The sequence below is a fragment of the Anopheles nili genome, chromosome 3, assembly GCF_943737925.1.
Source record: "Anopheles nili chromosome 3, idAnoNiliSN_F5_01, whole genome shotgun sequence".
Classification (NCBI taxonomy): Eukaryota; Metazoa; Arthropoda; class Insecta; order Diptera; family Culicidae; genus Anopheles; species Anopheles nili.
This window is the reverse complement of record NC_071292.1, coordinates 34928789-34949064: the sequence shown is the minus strand read 5'-3', so window position 1 is coordinate 34949064 and position 20276 is coordinate 34928789. Positions and strand designations below refer to the sequence as shown.

The 20276-nt window shown below is 41.3% G+C and overlaps 4 protein-coding genes across 4 annotated transcripts; 2 read left to right on the top strand and 2 right to left on the bottom strand.

Annotated features, from left to right (window-relative positions):
- The first annotated feature begins 1177 nt into the window (after positions 1-1177).
- Positions 1178-3487, top strand: LOC128723436 (polypeptide N-acetylgalactosaminyltransferase 2-like). The gene is made up of 2 exons (XM_053817178.1): positions 1178-1348; positions 1445-3487. Exons 1-2 carry the CDS (start codon positions 1178-1180, stop codon positions 3023-3025), a joined length of 1752 nt encoding a protein of 583 aa, XP_053673153.1. The 3' UTR covers positions 3026-3487.
- A 1074-nt stretch (positions 3488-4561) lies between these two features.
- On the bottom strand, positions 4562-6209 carry LOC128727262 (probable cytochrome P450 303a1). Its single transcript, XM_053821156.1, has 3 exons — positions 5146-6209; positions 4961-5078; positions 4562-4879 (listed from the first exon to the last, which is right to left on the bottom strand). Exons 1-3 carry the CDS (start codon positions 6207-6209, stop codon positions 4562-4564), a joined length of 1500 nt encoding a protein of 499 aa, XP_053677131.1.
- Positions 6210-8632: 2423 nt separating this feature from the next.
- LOC128722933 (uncharacterized) lies at positions 8633-12236 on the bottom strand. The gene is made up of 6 exons (XM_053816625.1): positions 12143-12236; positions 11308-11358; positions 10568-11237; positions 10200-10470; positions 9949-10110; positions 8633-9868 (listed from the first exon to the last, which is right to left on the bottom strand). The coding sequence occupies exons 1-6, from the start codon at positions 12234-12236 to the stop codon at positions 9860-9862; spliced, it is 1257 nt and encodes a 418-aa protein (XP_053672600.1). The 3' UTR covers positions 8633-9859.
- A 3482-nt stretch (positions 12237-15718) lies between these two features.
- Positions 15719-17555, top strand: LOC128724141 (homer protein homolog 2). Its single transcript, XM_053817906.1, has 8 exons — positions 15719-15723; positions 15918-16074; positions 16147-16278; positions 16378-16536; positions 16611-16789; positions 16878-16956; positions 17037-17333; positions 17445-17555. The coding sequence occupies exons 1-8, from the start codon at positions 15719-15721 to the stop codon at positions 17553-17555; spliced, it is 1119 nt and encodes a 372-aa protein (XP_053673881.1).
- Positions 17556-20276: the final 2721 nt, after the last annotated feature.

The following is a 20276-nucleotide window of genomic DNA, read 5'->3' as shown; positions in this document are numbered from 1 at the left end:
TACTAGCTCTACAAGCGCAAGTAGAAAACTCTGCTGCATGTTATTACACAAGCAATCAAAGTATTATTTGGTAAGATATTTTAAAATTTGTGTGTGCTTGATACACATTTAGAGATGAAATAATGCCCTATAGTCTATTGCCGATATGTATGTATGTATCATTATTATGGTAAATTTCATCTTAGCATGGTTTTAACTGAGTTTATGAAATAAAACCTTTTATATATACTTTTGGAAATGATGGACCTCAGGTCACCGGATCGAAAATTTGAACTTAAGAGACTGTTAAACACTTCCGGATAATGATGTAAAAACAAATTTCCATTCCATTTATTCACCTTGAGCCTAGCGAATGCATTTGGCACACATAATTAGAAAGTACGTACAAAATAAAGCAGCTACAAGCGCACCGATCGGACTGATTGATTTCCAAGGGCAAGCAGATTCCATCAGCCTCGTGGTGTTCACTTGCGGGGGCTTGAGAAGTGATCACTTTAATCTTGAATCTAATTTTATAAGATTTATTGTATTGTTGTAAAACAGCTTGTTTCAATATATTTAAGAATTACATTGAGAAAGTGAAGATGATCATACATTAATCTAACGATTTTAAAAACATAAAACAGTGATTTTGTTGTAGATTAAAAAAGAATGTTGATAAAAGTGAAAAAGTAATGAAATTTTATGGCAAAAAATTCTTGGAAACACAGAATCTCCCCAATAAAACACAAGATAATAAATAATTGCTTTCAATAAAACCATCTGTAGGCTAATTTTTATTTTTTTGAACTTGTGTCATCGATAACACGCTACTTGAATTGTTATAAAATATTTATGTGCAATGTGCCTATGTTTGATACGCTAACGTTTTGTTTTTTGCTTTCTGTTTTGCAGTGATCTGAACAACATTCACGTGTTGAATAAGAATCATCAAATGCCCTCAAGTCTGTTCCCGCAACACTGGCTAAGCCAATGAAACTGTGGGAAGAATGGAACAGAAAAGTATTACCATCCTCGAAACGCCTTACTGAGAGTATGCACTTATGTTACGGCAGCTACATTCGACCATACTGGCACTACTAGGATACACCTACCAGATTTGTATGACATGCTGGTGTGAGTCGATGAATTGGATGATTCTGCGTTCGAAGCAGCTGAACCGCAACACTTGAACGCTATGAGACGCAATGTGAAAGTGTTTGGCATAATTTCCATCACCTGGATCGTGGTGGTCATCTACTACTTCCAGGGTGACTACTATCACAACGATGGAAATCGTGCGTTGCGCTTACGCAGCACTAAAACGAAACAACTTACTTCCGACAACTACAATGCAGGAGGAGCTCAAGAAGCACTTATCCATCGCGATAGTGAACACCCGAGTCTTGCGAGGAATGCAGGAAGCAGCAACCTTCTGCTCATCAGCAGCAGCACTAGCAGCACTCATAGTCTCCAGAGCAGCAATGGCAACAGCAATAGCAATAGCAATAGTATTTTTAGCTACAACTCACCGCCAATGACCTGGGACTATTTCGACGAGGCCAGCTATATCCAGAAAGGTGGTCTACAGAGAGGAGAGGATCCATATTTGAGGAATCGCTTCAACCAGCAGGCAAGCGATGGGCTGAAGAGTAACAGGGAGCTGCCGGACACCCGGAATGCGATGTGTCGTCGTACGGGGTGGGACGATAGCAGCAGCAGCATCGCCCATTTGCCAGCGACCAGCGTGATTATCACGTTCCACAACGAGGCTCGTAGCACGCTTCTCCGCACGGTGGTGAGCGTCCTTAATCGCTCCCCAGAACGATTAATTCACGAAATTATTCTCGTGGATGATTATTCTGACTTCCCCGAGGATGGGCAAGAATTGGCGAAAATCCAAAAGGTGCGCCTCATTCGCAACAGCAAGCGTGAGGGTTTGGTTCGATCTCGAGTAACTGGTGCTGCCGCCGCCTCGGCCAAAGTGCTCACGTTCCTCGACAGTCACTGTGAGTGCAATGTAAACTGGCTTGAACCTCTGCTTGCTCGGGTGGCAGAAGATCCTACGCGTGTCGTGTGTCCTGTGATTGACGTAATCAGCATGGACACGTTCCAGTACATCGGAGCGTCTGCCGATTTACGTGGTGGGTTCGATTGGAATCTCGTGTTTAAATGGGAGTACCTGAGCAACGCCGAACGGAAGTTGAGACAGCGCGATCCTACGGCCCCCATTCGAACGCCCATGATTGCCGGTGGACTGTTTGTCATCGATAAGGCGTACTTCGAGCGACTCGGCACGTATGACACACAGATGGACATCTGGGGAGGTGAGAATTTAGAAATCAGCTTTCGAGTGTGGCAGTGCGGTGGCTCCCTGGAGATCATCCCCTGCAGTCGAGTGGGACATGTATTCCGGAAGCGGCATCCATACACGTTCCCTGGTGGAGGAAGCGGGAATATATTCGCTAAAAACACCCGCCGTGCTGCAGAGGTTTGGATGGATGAGTACAAGAAGTACTACTATGCTGCCGTTCCGTTGGCTACTAACATTCCTTTTGGTGACATCGACGATCGGTTGCAGCTGCGCAAGGATCTACAATGCAAACCATTCCGATGGTATCTGGAGCATGTCTATCCGCAGCTGAGCATACCGGATAAGCGAATCAATGGCAGCGTAAGGCAGGGCGTCCACTGTCTGGATAGTCTGGGAAATATGATCGGTGCAGTGGTCGGGCTGTACACCTGCCACGGAAACGGTGGCAATCAGAACTGGATACTTAACAAAAAGGGCGAAATGAAGCATCATGATCTCTGCCTGACATTGGTTAAATTCACAGTCAACGCGCGTTACAACAGTGTGCTGATGAAGTATTGTGACGATTCGGAGAATCAACAGTGGCATCTTAAGGATGGTGGATTGATACAGCACCGAAAGATAAACGTTTGTCTCGATGCGCGGCACGTTAAAGAACGAGGCATCACAGCCGAACGATGCAATTCTGCACTAGAATCACAGCACTGGAAGGTCGTAATGGATGTGCAATAAAGTACGATAAATAGATAAAGAGAGATAGAGAGAGAGAGAGAGAGAGACAAAATTCGAAAGATTTGTCTTGCATTACCGACTGTTTTGCATACAGTCAGTGAGGTGTGTTCCGTGTTCTTTGTTGTTATATACATACATTCTATTCAAACCCAATTCAAACTCCTGATATAAAGATATTAGATAGTACGGAACCTTAGCACTGCAACGCGTTAGATCTGGAACAGTATGATGAGGCGTGAATCGATTCATATTTTGCATCTACGTAGAACCATGCAACTGTATACACATACCCTCCCGTAAACTCACACATACACCAATGCAAACTAGTTTAAAAACGAACGAATAGGATTCTCGCTGTAATGACGCAAATACAACATTTTTATTATAAATCATTTTTGTTAAAAAAAAAACAAAGCTAAAATCTATGAAGCGATCAGTAAACAATTCAGGAATAGTTTTGTCCTGCATAAAACATAAAAAAATGTCTATTAATTCATGCTGTCTTGATTGCAAGGCACAATACGGATGAGAGTCGAAAGAAATGGGAAATGAATTTGGAATGCGTATAGAAGATCGCCTTGTTTTCAAACATACATATTTACAAGTCGCAATACTCATATTTTACGGAATACTTAAAAGTATTTTTCATAATATCTTCGAGAGGAACATGCCCTCCTACAAAGTAAAAAGCGGTACTTAAATCGACGCGGTGTAATGTTAAATACGGTTAGCATCGAATATTTGATCAGTCAAACATATTTTCGTTGTTGTTCATGCAGTGCTTCAAAAATCATATCGCTAGACTGTATTATACCTTCAAAATTGTGCCCTATCACTTATGTGCTCTGGCCAATGAAAACGATCGACTAAGAATGAATGCAATGTTTTAAACAAATTTTTACTTTTACTGATAAAGACAATGTTGAAGATATATTGAATATCATTCACGCTTGAAGCTTGAAGTTGCGCTCGCTTCCAAGACATTACGCGCACAGACGCGTTTGATATCCTTAACGGAATGCAAAGGGAACATAGGCAACAATTGCCAGCTTTTTTGACATCTTTGCGGTGAATAAGTGTCATTGAATTTTTTCCTCGAGAAACAGTTAATATGGAAGTAAAGCTTGACCAGAGCACAACATTTTTTCGCTGATGTGCTTCCACGTGCACGTGGTCTCCCGCTCAGACTCGAACCAAAAAACTTCCAAAAAAAGTGCATGGGTAGCTTGCTGATAACACCCCGCTGAAAATCTCTTCATTTGAAATGGGATTTCTTTTAAACTTTGAACCAAAAACACGTCAGAGCCATGAAAGCACAAAACTCATCTGCTTAGGGCACCACGTGGTCATGGTCTCGACTACACAACTAAAAGTCTATAAATCCCTTAAACATTCTCAACTTCGAGCCCAACGAAACAATAAATAATACGGAAAATTTAAATATATCTTTCTCTTTCAGTGCAGTTTATAGTAAAACGCTTTGATTGGCTAGTAAAAATATCGACACGATATTGTGGAATGCATGTGCCGGGAGCACTAACGCGGAGAGACAGTGACGTGATATTTGCGGACGCTGGGAGTCGCTCCGTCGACCGGGATGTCCGATGGAATGGAAGCTCCCTCCGGTAACTGAAGGTTGAACGACTGCAGCGTGGTTGTGAGAAACAGGAAGAGATTGCTTTTGGCCATCAGTTCCCCCATGCATCGGTGCTTTCCTACACCAAACGGGTGGTATTGCACGGGAATGTGTATTTTGCCGTCTTTCAGGAATCGTTCCGGATCGAAATGAGTCGGATTTTCCCACAGGTTCTCGTCCAGCATCATACCGCGGAACATGCCAACGAGCATAGTGTCCTGTAAATGGGGGTTTTGAGGTTAAAATTCACACACGCAAAAAAAAACACCTTACAACTAACTTTGGTCCATGAAGCTCACCTTGGGGATATCGTATCCGCATAGTTTAGTATCCTTGAGTGCTCGATGTGGAATACCAAAAGTATTCGACATGAACAATCTTAGCCCTTCTAGAGTCGTTGCTTCAGAGTACGGCATGCTGATGAGGCGAAAAACATGATAACATTGAAGCATATATTTATTACACAAACTACACAACTGCTTACTTTGCACGATCCTCCAATGCCGGCAGACGATTGTGGCCAACGACTTCATCGATTTCTTCCTGAATGCGACGCATCACATGCGGGTTACGCACAATGTACAGAAAGGAGAAATCGAGCGTCTTCGTCGTCGTTTCAGAGCCAGCAATGAACATGTCCAGACAAACAGCCAGCAGCTGCTCGCGGGAAAAGCTGTCCGAAGGTGCGTTGTTGTTGTGAAGCGTCCGCAGATACACGTCCATTAAATCGCGCGGTTCATCGTTGGGATCGAAATTCTGCTGATGGCGCTCCACTTCGGCGCCAATAAACTTGTGCATGCACTCGTGAATCTCCACAAACTGCTGGTAGCCCGAGATTCTGGGTGCGACGAATCTGAGGTACGGAAAATGGCTGAACAGAGCGCCCATCATGTCGATGTTGGTGAACAGCTCGTGCAGCAGCGATTGCAGATACTTCAGGTCACTGTTATCCTTGCTGTACCGTATCCCGGCCATCATCAGCCAGAGCGTGTTCAGAACGTACACGGAGAAGGCGCCCTGCATCTGTACGATCGCTGTTCCGTTTCCTTGCCCAATCAGCTCCTCGAAGTCCTTCCGTATCTGGGCCGCTTCGTTCTGGATGATTTCCGTCATGCCCTTGCGCGCGAATCCAAACTCCTTCAGATGGCGCACGATGAAACGCCGCTGTTCCTGCCAGAACTGCTCGTCTGTGAGCAGAACGCCACGCCGAAGTCCCCACGTGCGCGTTTCGTAGAACAAACCCGTCGGCCGACCGTCAAAGTCCTCGTTGTTCATCATTTCCTTCAGCGATTCGGCGGTGACCGCCATCACGGCTTTATCTTTGCCTATTTTAAAGCCAATCACACCACGATGGTCCGGATAGTCACCCGCAATGTGCTCCACAGCCTTACAGAGCATGCCGGTTTTGTTGCGCGCTTTCATGATGGCAAATGCGCTCCCCACGATGGGGTACCATTTTGGACCGGGCGGGAAATTTATTGGTTTCAAATTGTCCAAATGTAGCCATAGCAACAGTAGCACTATACAGCATGCCACGAAATACCACATTACTGCAGCAATTGATGAGTGTTTTTTCTGTCTTCAATGGGAGCTGCAATGAATTCGAGATGTGTTAGGTTGGAATTTCTTCATTACATAGGTTAAACAAATCCTTCTTTTCAATCCATCTTACATCTGCACACTTTTTTTTTCATTCACACCAAACAACTTGTCTTGAACGCAATGCATGCGGCAGTATTTGATCGTTTCAGTTTTCTGTTTCCGAGCTTATCGGCTCACGATCAATGCGATCAATTTTAACATTCTATTTACATTCAAATAATACATTCTGTTGACAAAAATAAATTTCAATTTATTTTTAATAGATTTGGAAAGCAAACAATTTTACACACATCCTCATAGTGCAGTTGGCTTCGGCAATCATGCAGCAAAAAAAACGCCCCCCCATGCAAAACCGTTGTAATGCAACCGATGTGGAAAATCATCGTTCTGTATTGCAAAAACAAAAAACAAAAACAAAGACGAGGCAATCGATCACCGATTTGCTCGACCCAAATAACCACCAAACAATAACGCGCATAGTTCGCGGTGCTAGAGCAACTGGACGCACAAAAGAGTAGCGGCAAAGCAGTTCGGTCGGTTTGAAAGAATCGCAAAATTGGCCCTCTAAGCCTGCAAACTGCTGCATGCAGACTGCACCACGCATAGCAGGAGAAGGATAGGATCGGTAACCTAATGCAGCATTACATAATGCCATGCGCATGCACATTTAGCTGCATATCACTTTTACCCATACCTTAAGCCAGACGCGTGTTACGTAAAATGATACGGCTTTGCTTAGAAGCATGTTAACCCCACGGCTGGAGGTCTATCGAATGGTTTGGTAAAATAAATATAAAAATATGAAAATATAATATCCGAAAGCTGTTCCGTATAGTACGATGAGCCGCTGGGAATAAAGCGCCGGTCAACACATCGGTGCATCATCCCTACACACTCGGCTAATAGCGGCTAACTCCGATCTTAACAAGAAACATCAAGCCAGCAGGAAAAAACAGTAGATCAGTACCCGTTGCTACAATGACACTCAATACGGGAATAAGTAAGTCTCTTGTTGCGTCATTTTTGCCAACTATTTATGTAATGCTGAGATGCTGCAGAAACGGGTTTTCGGAAGCAGCTCCCTTGGCTGAGTACAGCGTTTCTCTATCATCTACGAGCATCCAGGGTGTGTGGAACAGGACAGAAATTTAATGACGAACATTAAACGATCGACGGCGTCTCATCAAACCGTTTTCCACAGTGTGCTGATGTCGTGCTCCTGATCTAGCTCCAGCTAGTTTGTGTAATGATTCTTTACAAGATTTTAATTATCATCAAGTAATCGAACACGAAAATACTCACTAACACCGTTTGCCATTTGACCATTTACAGTAAATGATTTTTATCGACTTTGTCAAAGAGCAATTATGAATTGTTAACACACCGTTGGTTTGAAACGATCCCTACGTAAGCTAGTGTCTCAAATTTTAATTTTAAGTTGCGTTATACGCTTGCCACACAAATCGAAAATTACAGTATACATCGTATCCTTTTGATCAGATCGGTACAGAAGCCGTAAACTTACCTTTACAGCAAAACGTTTGCACTGAACACCTTTACGATACACTAGTAATTAGTACATCGGCCTTGCTCGTTTTTAGATACAATTTATAATGCTAATTCTATCGAGAACAAAATATTAAAAAAAAAACAATATAGATTTGATTTGATGACGATTTGTATCCTGCGGTTCACATGTGGTCAATTGTTCTCTGCATTTGATCCCTCCGTACCAATACACATCACTCGTCCAAACTATCCTGCACGTGGAGCAGGATAAAACGCTAACGGAACGGGAAAACTAAATCTTTCAAATCCTACGTGCGACGATGCTTCTGTGCAAAAAATGTGTTGGGGAGTAAGCTTTTGCCTCTGGCGAACAAAATTGAACTAATTCTGTGGTGCAGTGCGGCGGCCAATAATATAGCATTTTCCCCACTTTCCAAGCACTCGGCAGCGGCTCGCTAACGTACCGTCCACTAACGCTCGACCACCGCACCGTGGCCTATCGCTAAACCCGATATGTTTCAACATGTTTTATTTGAGGCTGATCGCGGTGGCTGGCCGACCAAGGTGCATTTGATGTAATTTCTTCTGCACGATGTACTTCACACGTTTGGCAGTGCGATCCCTCGATCTTCTAGTGCTAGACGTGAACTTGTGAGTCCGTCCAGGTGTCGACTCTTCGTGCAGGATATGCAGACAAGAAATCTATGTTTATTTTGAATTAATAAAATCTAGATGAATGTTGTTTTAAACCAATCATTGCAAACAATGAAAGTAATGCGAATTTACTACTAAAAAGAAGGTTATAAAAAGAAAAATCTGTAAGTCATTTGCATGCATGCCAGAATCGATAAGTGGTCTTTATTTAAAGCATAAAAAAGTTGTACCGCTAGCAAATGTATGCACATTGGATGTTATTTATTGATCGTTCACACATTGTTCGGAAAATACACAGGATTATCAACTACGGTTGCGTCGGTATATGCTGATCGATGTGCTACACAAATCAACACTACGGAAGTCTGTTGATTGTTTCTTCGTTTGCGGCTGATAGGTGCACAATTACTCGATAAGTTGTGACAATGTTGTTCACAATTTGCTTTTTTTTTACCGGCAGCATGTATTACACCAATCAGCTGTTCCGCTCCGGGTGAGATTGATTATTAGACGGTCACTAGAAATGCATCTCAATTAGGCTCTTTCGTGTTCCGCTCACATGTTCGTATGCACAAGTGGACATTATGCCCTGCCCAGCAACGCGTTTCATGTAGTAAAGCAAACGCAGTGTATTCTATCATACAATTGCCAAAATCCTACTCCGATTTTGCTGTTTCCATTTTTTTTAATCACTAGCACATGTCTTTACATTTAATACGACTCTTGATTTGACTATATCCTCTTCGACAGTATACCCTGGGATGTCCTCGATCCTGCTCTAGGATCTCCCGTATCTAGTTTGCATGAGCTTCACCTTCGTTAGCAAGAATAAAATCTCTGATTCGATACAATTTATTAACATTGATATATATACTCGTATGTGTGTGTGTGTATAAATATAGAAGTTTATTTAAATATTACATGTATATATTAATCTGCTTTTGTTCTTTCATTATCATTCTGCTGCTTCTTGCTTTCATTTTGTTTGTTCGGAAAACGTTACTATCCACGGAATCTCAATCACAAGACGATCAAACGTCATGCTCAAGCTAAATATTAAAAAAAAATATATGTATAAGAATACTACTGTGTGTTTACGGAAATTGAGTTCTACTAGAAAGTCATGTGCAAATAGAAGGGTTGTTAACTGGATGGAATAGAATATGGCATCTCAATTGGAGCTGAGTTAGGTGAGTGTACGAGTCAAACCTCTGCTACGATTTAACGCTACGCTTCGATCAAGAATCGAGGAAAGATAGAGCAGCAATAGATATTCTAAGCTTAGGCCTTACAAGATTGGAGGCTTGTGATAAAACTATAAATGCTCAGACTCCCTGGAATTATTTGTAAAACATCGATCGAAAAGTTAGGTACCGGATATAGCAAGGAGCGGGGTTTTAAAAGTTGCGTTTCCATATTTGACCAAATAATGCTTATTCTCCCTGAAAGACACGCAAGCGAAGGGAAAGAAAATGAATTGGTTTATATTTCAAACAGTAACAACGAGCCGATGAGTTCATACCGATTTCTTATTATTATTGTTATGAGCCAGTGGTTGTACAGCCTTTTCCACGTAAATCAATCCAACCGCAGGACCTTCGCCACTGATCGAAGGCTGCAGGGAAGCGCCAGTAATCGGACCATCCTCTAGGAAAAGCGGGTTCTTTACTTCCATTTCGCCGGTCTGCAATAGGATTGAAAAATTGTGCACATTCAATTACAGTAACAGTACAGCTGCTATGTTTGCTTTGCATAAATCCATGTGCGGCTTACCGGTGCAAGTCCAGGACATTCGTAAACAGTATAGTCGCCTTCTTCATTTTCATCTTCACTAGGTTGTTCCGAATGAGCAGCACTGCGCGTAGTGTTCTCCATCGCTATGATCTGCTGTTTTTGGTGCTGATAGTGGTACATTTGTGCATTTTGCGCCAGTTTTCGATCTCCCGCCACAGCAGTAATGCCTACGGTCGAGTCTCGGTTGGGTCCTGTGACGCCATACGCCGGATACTCCACATCGGCAGCCGCTTTGGTCCTTTTGTGGAGCCTGTCATTTGCATGATTGAAATGATAAAACATGAATGCCGTTCCGTTTCCGCGCGTTCCGGCAGCAAAAGAGGATCTTCCACGAGAATAATACTCACGTGTACCAACCGAAGCCGATCGAAATCAGTGCAACCGTGATGGCCGCACTGACACCTGCTATCAGCGCGATCAGGTACATGCCAAGACCGGTACCGATCTCGATCGGTTGCTGGACAACCCCGTTCGAGTTACTCTGATCCGCTGTGGTAGTAGCTACGCTAGAAACTGCTCTGTTTTTGGACTGATTCCGGGAGAGGGTTCCTTTGCCGGCTTTGGGGCGTATCGGCGGTGGTGGAGGCGGATGGCGATAGTCCTCGGGGGGTTGCTGTTCGGTTCGATCTCCTCTTATGTTGGACGCTGAAGCTGCCCGGTTGTCGTTTGAATTCGCAACGAGCGGTTCCGAGCTGTCGTACAAAAATGAGCCATCGGTGTCACCAACGCCATCGAGGTCGGAATCGCGTCCTTGATCGGTGGTTTGATCATAGAATCGAGGATCACTTGGACCCACGGCAAAGACGATCTCGCTCGAATCGATCTGATTATTCAGCGGCAGCTGGTACGTGTACGTCGGGCGGTATTCATCCAATATTTCCCCTGTGCCGAAGTATGCAGGCGCCGAAATGCTCTTGCTTCCTGCGGCCTGCAGCCGTTGCAGGTGTTCCGAGATGCGACGCCTCGCCTGTTCCTCGATGAAATCGTTTAGCTTTTTCATCAGTTTATCGCTGGTGTCTGCGTGGAGAGGTAGCAGGTTTCATTAGTGTTTACTGGGGAAACATGGGAGTCAAATGTACCGCATTACCTTTCGACATCCAAGATCCTGAGTTGACCGGATGCAATCGACGATGGTAGCCTGTGGATTGAAGGACAACGCCATAATATTACTAACGTAGATACAAACGTACTTCAAGTTATAATTTTGCCTGAGCTCAGGTTGACATCAAAACTAGCGAAAACCCTTACGCGTAAAAGCATTCTTTTCTTTATACCTCTAATCTCCAACTATTTCACATTCCATAAAAGTGTAAACATACGGTTTAAATGTGTACTTCTTTATGTTGGACTTCCACACCTGACCCAGCAAATAGGTGCAAAACTTCAAGTTCTCGTTGTTTTTTTTCTTCTAATGCCTGATGCCACGACAATAAATTACAAGAACTATACGATGAGGTGTCAATTTTAACACCAAGAATGCCTTATATTAGGAGATTAAAATGCACATATGGTTTATGGTGAGCAACTTCGATTTCCAATCATTGACGATGATCGGTTTATGAACAAAAATTTAAGTATGGTACAAGGCAAATCGAAACGAAGGAATATTTGCAAAGAGCGATTTCAAACACGCGTATTGCAAATTTTAAAGGATTAAAAAAAGCAATATATTTAAAACAGCTGCGCCATTCGTGTGAGAGAGCTATATCAACCGTTTAAAACCATTTGCAAGCATGTTACTATTCCTGACAAAGAAGCAACAAGTTCCACTGTTATAATTACTTAGTTACAGACCATCATGCTCTTGCACAATTTACTATCCCTCGCGCATTTGTTTAAAATTATGGCTTCTACATAAAATCGATCACCATGAAAAATAGAGCACGCACGATGGGAAACTGCTGACGCGTTGTCCTGCTCACCTGAAATGTAGTCGTTGTCGGATGTGGCAATAGGTAGCACCAAGAAGATATTCCATATTGTGATGTAGGACAAACGAATACTACGGAAGGTCATTTTCACTCGAATCTGCTGCTTCCGGGGCGCGCGATTGACGATGGCTTTGGTAGCTGTGAAAACTGTTAGATCGCGTCAACATAAACCGTTTCGCGACTTATGTTTTTTGCTCGATGATAAAAAAACACGTTCATACCGTAGGCTTACCTTTATTGGGGACTGCTGTTACTGGTACTGTTTGTTATCAGTGGCTTGCTTCAATCCGGAACACTACAGTGCATGAACGGCATTATTTCACAAAACCTAACTTTTTACTAACACATTAGCGCGGCGACAACTTCAAAGCTTCCGACGGGTCTACATACGGTACACCTTGCGCTGCACCGTATGTTGCAGGTTGCAAAGGTACAGCAGGAGCGCAAATTTTCTTTCTGGTCCGTATGCTTTTTGCTTTGGATATATTCTATTGATAGATAGCTTGCAGCAGGCTGCCCGTCCACGGTGACATATCTGCCGGGCGCAAGCGCAGCTTTCTACAGACGACGTCAAATACGATGCATTAATTTCATTCATACCCTGCAGTGGTTTCGTATTTGTGTATGTATGCTTTGTTTAATTCATACCAAATGCTAGTAGGCGTATCATGGCGCTAGCAAACTTACACGTCTCTCCATAAAGCTACACTTACGCCGGGAAACCAAACCATTAGTTTTCCGAAGCAAACCTAAAAAGCTTATTTTACTGATCGAAAAAGGTCTACCGGTGGCAACAGAAGTGTAAGTTTAGTAGAAATTAGCAGTTGATAGTTCCCCAAACTTTGGCATGCATTTTAGAAAGAAAAAAGACGATAATCTCGATGATAAGACTGGCGCGTGAGCTGTGCACAAAATGTACAATCGTTGAAAAAAAATGAGGAGCAAGTTTTCATCTTTGAGACACCTTTGGCAGCAGATGCTTTTGGCAAGCAAAACAAAGCCATTCTACGTAATTTAGATTATTTGACTACATGTTTTTCTTCTAACGGTATGCATGGTATTTTTTGCACTCAACATGCTCGTAAACATTACAAGAACAGCAATTGCTTCATTCCGTATGTATCCAACAAATATTAAGAGCCATTTTGTAAGGAACAGCCAAAAAGATCAATAGATGCAAGGAATGTAAAAATGAATATCACGAATTCCTGTTAGAATCTACTTATAAATGCCACAAAATATGGGATCCCTTCGCATTTCAACGAAAATAGCGCCATTCTTTACCCAAAAAATTAAACCCAGTTATCATGTCGAACTGACGTGGTTTTGAACTTTGCTGTTATGGTTTTTGAAATGACGATTAGGCTGCGTACTGAACTTTCTTGGAAAGCACATTTCAAACCAGCTCTTGATGTTTACGTGATAGCCAAAGGATCCTCGTGTGATCACAGTAGTCACTTTAGGCTTTTCATCCGCTGTAAAATGATCCGTGACTGGTTTCGTACGGATCCCAACTGCAATCAAAGAAAAATATTACGTTACAAAAATGAACAAATTGTTGACGTGTAGTTTCCCTCAACTATCGTGGTGCACATTATTCCTGGTGTACTCCGATGACTGTTATTAAAGGTTTGCTTCTACTATCTTCGATGTATCTCCTCTCGCAAAACTTTGTAGAATATTTTTTAATTCTGGAACACCGAATTCTTTCGTGAAAAGTTTATTACCATTGCCAAGTATACTGCCAATTCTTCAATTTTAAACATAAGCAGTTATGGTCCTTTGCTAACGCTACCAGATGTCCTTTCGTGTTTAAATTTATAATAATTGGAAGTTCAGTGATAAGGTGGTAGCATCACCGTCCAAAAAATGCATTTGTGACAAGGAACCAGTACAGAACCATGTATATGTAGAAGTACTCTAATATCTAGCCACATACTTTTACACTATATGAAGACTATAAAGACGTATCTTACTTACTTTCTTACCAGGTACTACAATCGCTTAGTGGTCTTGGCTTGCTCTTTGAAAAACCGTAACTGCTCGCGGTCGAGCGACGTCGTCTACTAATCGTTAATCCCGGCTTTTTGGTGGACGCATCTATGCCATCACTCGATCGCAGTTTAGGCCTACCGCGCCTCCTCTGCGCTCACCTACTATGCACGCCAGTTTCTACCGTCGGTTCCTGGTTTGGGTGCCCAGAACAAAGGGAACAAAACATTACCCAAAAAGTTTGTATGCCAATTCGTTATTTCATACCGAGTGTCACTCGATTCACGTTTATCTCGATATCGTTATACTCGATATCGTGTTAAATACATCCCATTTAGAAAATAGTACAACGTTGTATTTCATACTGATAAGGCTGTATTTCGTACATTCTACCCTTGTTCATTTTAATGTATCCTCTCTTATATACCAATATCCGTGTCTCATCCAGGATTTCACACACTTAACCATTTTCTTTGGTCCCTGGTTTTCTTCCTATACTCATCCATTTTCATCTTTTCTTAACTCTTTGCGAATCCCTACTCCAAATCGCCATGTTATCTCATTAACAATCTTACATTCCTACTTCTGTCTTATCACTATTTTATACACGATACAGTTTTTTTAATTCTCTTTTAGTACTATAATTCATTATAAAGTAAAAATAGTACTTTATAATGAATTATAGTACTAAAAGAGAAATAAAAAAACTGTATCGTGTATAAAATGGTGATAAGACAGAAGTAGGAATGTAAGATTGTTCTGTTCTTACCATATTTGTTTATTATCTATTGTTCTTCTTGCTCTACAATATTTTAAGTATATTTCGACACTTTTGCACTCTTTTCTATTTCCTTATTGAAAATTTGTATTTCTACTTTACTGTATTCACCCGTGTTCCTAGTCATCACATTATTCCACCATTTTCCATATCGGATTTTCACTATCCAACTAACTTTTCTTCTCTTTCTATTCTTTGCCTTATCTTCATACATTCATCATTGTTTAAACAAAACGATCGCCTTCTCCTTTGCCGAGAAACTCACTTTTGTTACGTTACTGAACTATTGGGATAAGAATTAAATAATTGGATTTTCTTGAAATTATAAAGTAGAGAAAGCCTAGCTTTCTATCTTTGAGGAATACTTGCCTTAATATGCATTATTGAAGATCATTTCTTTTCTATTTTTTGCAGCGAATGAAGGTTGATGTGGAACCTATCTTCATTCACTGCAAAAAAGGGTCTGTTCATTAATACTCTATAAGGGGTAAAAATATATGAGTGAGTCTGTTGTATACTTTACATAGATTTTTGAAAGATGAAAAATTACAAATAACTGTTTTTTTTTCCAATTCAAAGTGGAGCAGGGAATGTAAACATTGTCCTATGTTTATAACCCTAGCTGATGTCAATAATAATTGATACGAACCAACCTGGTTTGTTTAGAATCTCAAATTTGTGGATGAAAAAATTGCTGAAGGCTCCGCGCTGCAATCCGATATCGATAAATTGACCCTCGGGGCGTACAACATTAAATCCCTTAATGTTTAAATTGCTATAGATAGTTGCTGCGCACAATGGGGTAAGTTTGGTGATGATTTTCATTCATGAAATGCCTTATATCCTTGCACGAACGCGTGTGTACGGCTGGACAGGCACATATTCTGTACACCACCCACAAATATGGGGCGAACGGTGCTGGAAAACGCAGGAGGGAGGAGTGGTGCATACTTGATACATAAGTTTACATTGTTTACTTTTCTGGCGATTTTTCAGGGAGCAACCAATTTTCACTTGCAACGCTCATGTGTTCCACATAGATCCCAAAACCAAACGCACCTGGATTACCGCTAGTTCGAAGGCCATTGCCGTTAGTTTCTTCTATGACTCTTCCCGCAATCTTTATCGCATTATCAGCGTTGAAGGGAGCAAGGTAAGGCAAATCAGCGGCAAAAAACGTGCGCGATGCTTAAACTTTACGTGTTTGGTTCTTTTCGACAAATAGGCCGTTATCAATTCTACTATAACACCGAATATGACATTTACTCAAACATCACAAAAGTTTGGCCAATGGAGTGATGTACGTGCCAATACAGTTTACGGATTAGGTTTCGCGTCAGAGGCAGAACTTGGTAAGGTAAGTAAGCATATTCATACAGTCACGGAAATGAACTAGACAATTTTGTACCTATTTTTAAATTAAAAAAATGTAATTATGATCAAACTTCTGTCGTAGTTTATAGTAAAATTTCAAGAAGTAAAGGAAGCTACCAAAGATGCTCTGAATAAGGCAACCGCAAACGGTAACATGGCTGCTACCAATAGCGGTGATATTTTTGAATCCGCAAACTTGGAACCACCCTTAGCACCGGCAAGCAACATTTCTGCGGTATGTGTTGTGGGATGCTGTGGCAAGCATTGTTGTGTGTTTAGTGAATACTAGAAAGTGTTTTCTCTCATGATTCACAGATTAAAACGGACAGTCCTTCGCACAATAATGTAACTGAGACTAATGCCAACAATCTAAATAGTGAGCTGAAGCAATTGTCAATTAACAACTCATCGTCGAACGAAGGTACGATAACTTCGACATCGGAGCAACAGCTAAAATACGAAAACGAAAGATTGAAACTTGCACTAGCGCAGAGGTATGCAAAGGCCCTGAAAAGGACGAGTTACATAAATATTTTTTTATTTTACTATATCATATATTATGTTTCTTCGTTACTGTTGTAGCTCTGCTAACGCCAAGAAGTGGGAGATTGAATTGGCCACTTTAAAGAGTAACAATCTACGACTTACCAGTGCTCTGCAGGTCTGTGGCTTATTCTATAGTTTAACGGCAAGCTTGTACCGTATATACTCTTTGATACTACGTTTGGTGTGTGCTTTCAGGAATCAACGGCGAACGTGGACGAATGGAAGCGACAATTGCATTCATATAAGGAGGAAAATCAAAGATTAAAATTGCGCTACCAGGATCTGGAAGCTAGCAAGGATGGTGCCACTGCCGCAGGCGGTGGTGCCAACGCCGCGGGGGTTTTAGCTTCTAGTGAGCTAACAGAAGAATTACGGCGCGAAATCGTATCTCTAAAATCCCGCATTGAGGGACTAGAAACGGAACTCATGAACCAGGAAGTGGAGCTAAAAGCAGCTAATAAAACACTCAAGGATAAGCAGAACGATCCAATGGTGAGTGTAATATTGCGAATTGTGTAATGCGTAATGAAGCGAATTCTAGTGATCATTTCAATGGTTGTTTTGCGAATGAAATTTTATGATAACATGAACGATTTTTTTCAGTTAAAACAAATGGCAAACTTGTGCAACCAGTTCAGTTCGCAAGTTACCGAGCTGAACGGTGTTCATAAGGAGATGGAAAAACTGATCCAGGCGCAGCACAAATCTACTTGAGATATGAACGTGCCAAAAACAACAACTACGGACAACGAGAGATCGACCGTAGATTGTCTAACCTCAACGTTGCTCGATGGTTGTAATTCTAATATGAAGCATGCACAACTTTCAAGCAAAAGTGTTGCCACATCTAGCAGTATTTTGAACTACCGTACCAATAATAAGATACCACCAATAGGAAAGATAGAACACGAAGAATCCATCACCTTCCTCGGTTCAAATGCAACACCGGTAGGCCCTGTGTCACCGGACAAGCAAACCCAAATGGGTGCGATGTTAACCGGCGGAACTCGGGGTGGTTCCACGATTGTTTTAATCAGCACTAAAATAAGTAATTCTTCCACTGCGAAACTGGGATCTGCAACACAAGGTGCAATGATAAACACGACAGGAACGTTATATAACATTCCATCCCCTGTATGTACTGATAATATCGATAATCGCAAGTTGGCGACTGTTTGTCAAGAGAGCACCGCCATGAACGATGACGAGAACGATGGTCATTCAGAGTCACAAAACACTAGCAAAACTGCAACCATATTAGTTTCAAAGCACAAGACCAAGACCGGATTACCTTTGCTACTGAAGAAATCAAAAAAATAATCTTGTTACTTGAACATTCTAACGTACAGTTATGAACAAACTTCAAGAAGGGAGCTAGTTGCTTTTTTTACAATTAGTATTCATTTACAATTTTATATAGTATTCTTATAGTATTCATTATGTTTTGGAGAATTACAAACACGTTTTTGATGATTCATGAAACCATTCGCTTGCGAGTAATTTTAAACCTTGACAAACATGCATCTCAGTATTGTTTTTGTATACAACCGGAGGATCTAATATGAACAAGTCTTATTGATACTTGACCTAATTTTCTCGCAAAAATGTTCGGTGAATGTATAGATCTGTGCAGTAAACCATTTCAAATCTCCATTCTCGAAACAAGCGAGCACTATAGTTTTATAGGATAGTTGAGTAACTATTTTTGAAACCTGATTTAGATGTAGTTTCGTTGATAAGACCTTTTACTTGACTATTTTATTTTACACTATTTTATCCCGCACACCTAATGTTAATATTTTATTTAACATTCCATAAATGCCATTTTGATTGCCAGTCTTTATTTATGTGCTCCATCGAGCATTCTAAACACAAAAAACTTGTCGAGCGCGATGAACATTAAGATCATTGACAATTAACCTTGCGTTCGGATCTAGCTGTACTGGTAGGATAATACTCTGTTACTCCGAATTTCATTTTAATTATTGTAAAAGGCGTCATTTTACTCCAGACTCAATTGCTAAGGTTTACCAAAGATTTAATTTTATAGCTTGTATGCCTCTTTTCACAACGCACAACCGATGGCCGAACGGCCACCACAGCAGATGCTGAAACAAGGTTTAGATTATCTTTAGCTGATAGTTAATTGTGCTTCATCCGATCGTGCAAGGTAAGGGAATCGTGCAAGGTAAGCATCAAACAGAAATCAATAAGTCTCAAATACGTTTTAAACCCCAAAACAACAAAAGTATTATAGCGAAATGATGATCAAAATCTAGCGGATAGATGAACTAAAAATGAATAGACAAGAGTTGGGTAGAGAGAGAGAGAGAGCAAAAGAGAGAACGAAAGGCAGCATAGGGGAGAAAATCGTTGTGCAAGATGTAGCATTTCAATAAAGTATATAATAGTTACGACGACTGGTTGGGTGGGTGCAAAGAAGTACATGATGATTAAGAAGCATGCTATAGCAGTTGTTAAAATGAAACACTTCACTTTTGCGTACGGCAAACCTAATAGATTTTCCGCCTATTATCGTGGTACAATTTATCCATTTAAAATTAACCAATCTTATGATATGCAGACGCGAAAAACCGATGCTCGCCTACAAGCTTGTCTGCTGTCGCTCACGTCAGGAGCGTAAGTTAAATGTTTGCGAATCTGAGTACGCCATCCTACAAGCATATAAATGGCAATTTGTAATGGACGAAACACGGCACCATAAAAGCGGGTTGGTGAGTATAGAAACAGTCCACACACCACACCCCTCTACGTATCCGGTTTTGTTTTCATTTTCGTGGCAATTTCGCTCCTGAAATTCTGAACTGTTCTAAATATTCAACAACAAATGTACTGAGCGTAAACCTCTCGACCACGGTAATTCTCGAGACAAGCTAGTAATGTTGGGCAGAACAAAAGCATATGCTTCAATTAGATATTTCCGGTGTCTAGATCATCCCTAAAACCTACTAATAGACGCGGACTGTCGAAGAAAAGTTCCAATCCTCTGTCCTAGTCGAACAAAACGGTACTAGTAGTTTGGTCGAAAACTGAAGGGTTTGGATATCTGATTATATTAGGGAAGTAAAGTGCACAATACAAAATGTTGGTCTCAACTCTTGCCTCAACAATGCGATACGTTATCGGTATCCCATGCGGCCCCTACCATTTAGCACCTTTATCATACGATCGGATGCAGAGCGACGTTTGTGTCGAAGTTGGAAATGGAAGTTGCGTGTTCATGGAGATTGAGCAATGAATCGAATAAAAACATGTTACAGCCAAGAAAGTATTTAAATACATAAAACCATATATATATACAATCTATTTCCTTGGGACACACAGAACCTAACAGAACTGGAGGAGGAAAACCAATATTTAACTACACTAGGGAACTCTGATATAAGCATAAAAATGGAAAGCAAATATGTTATT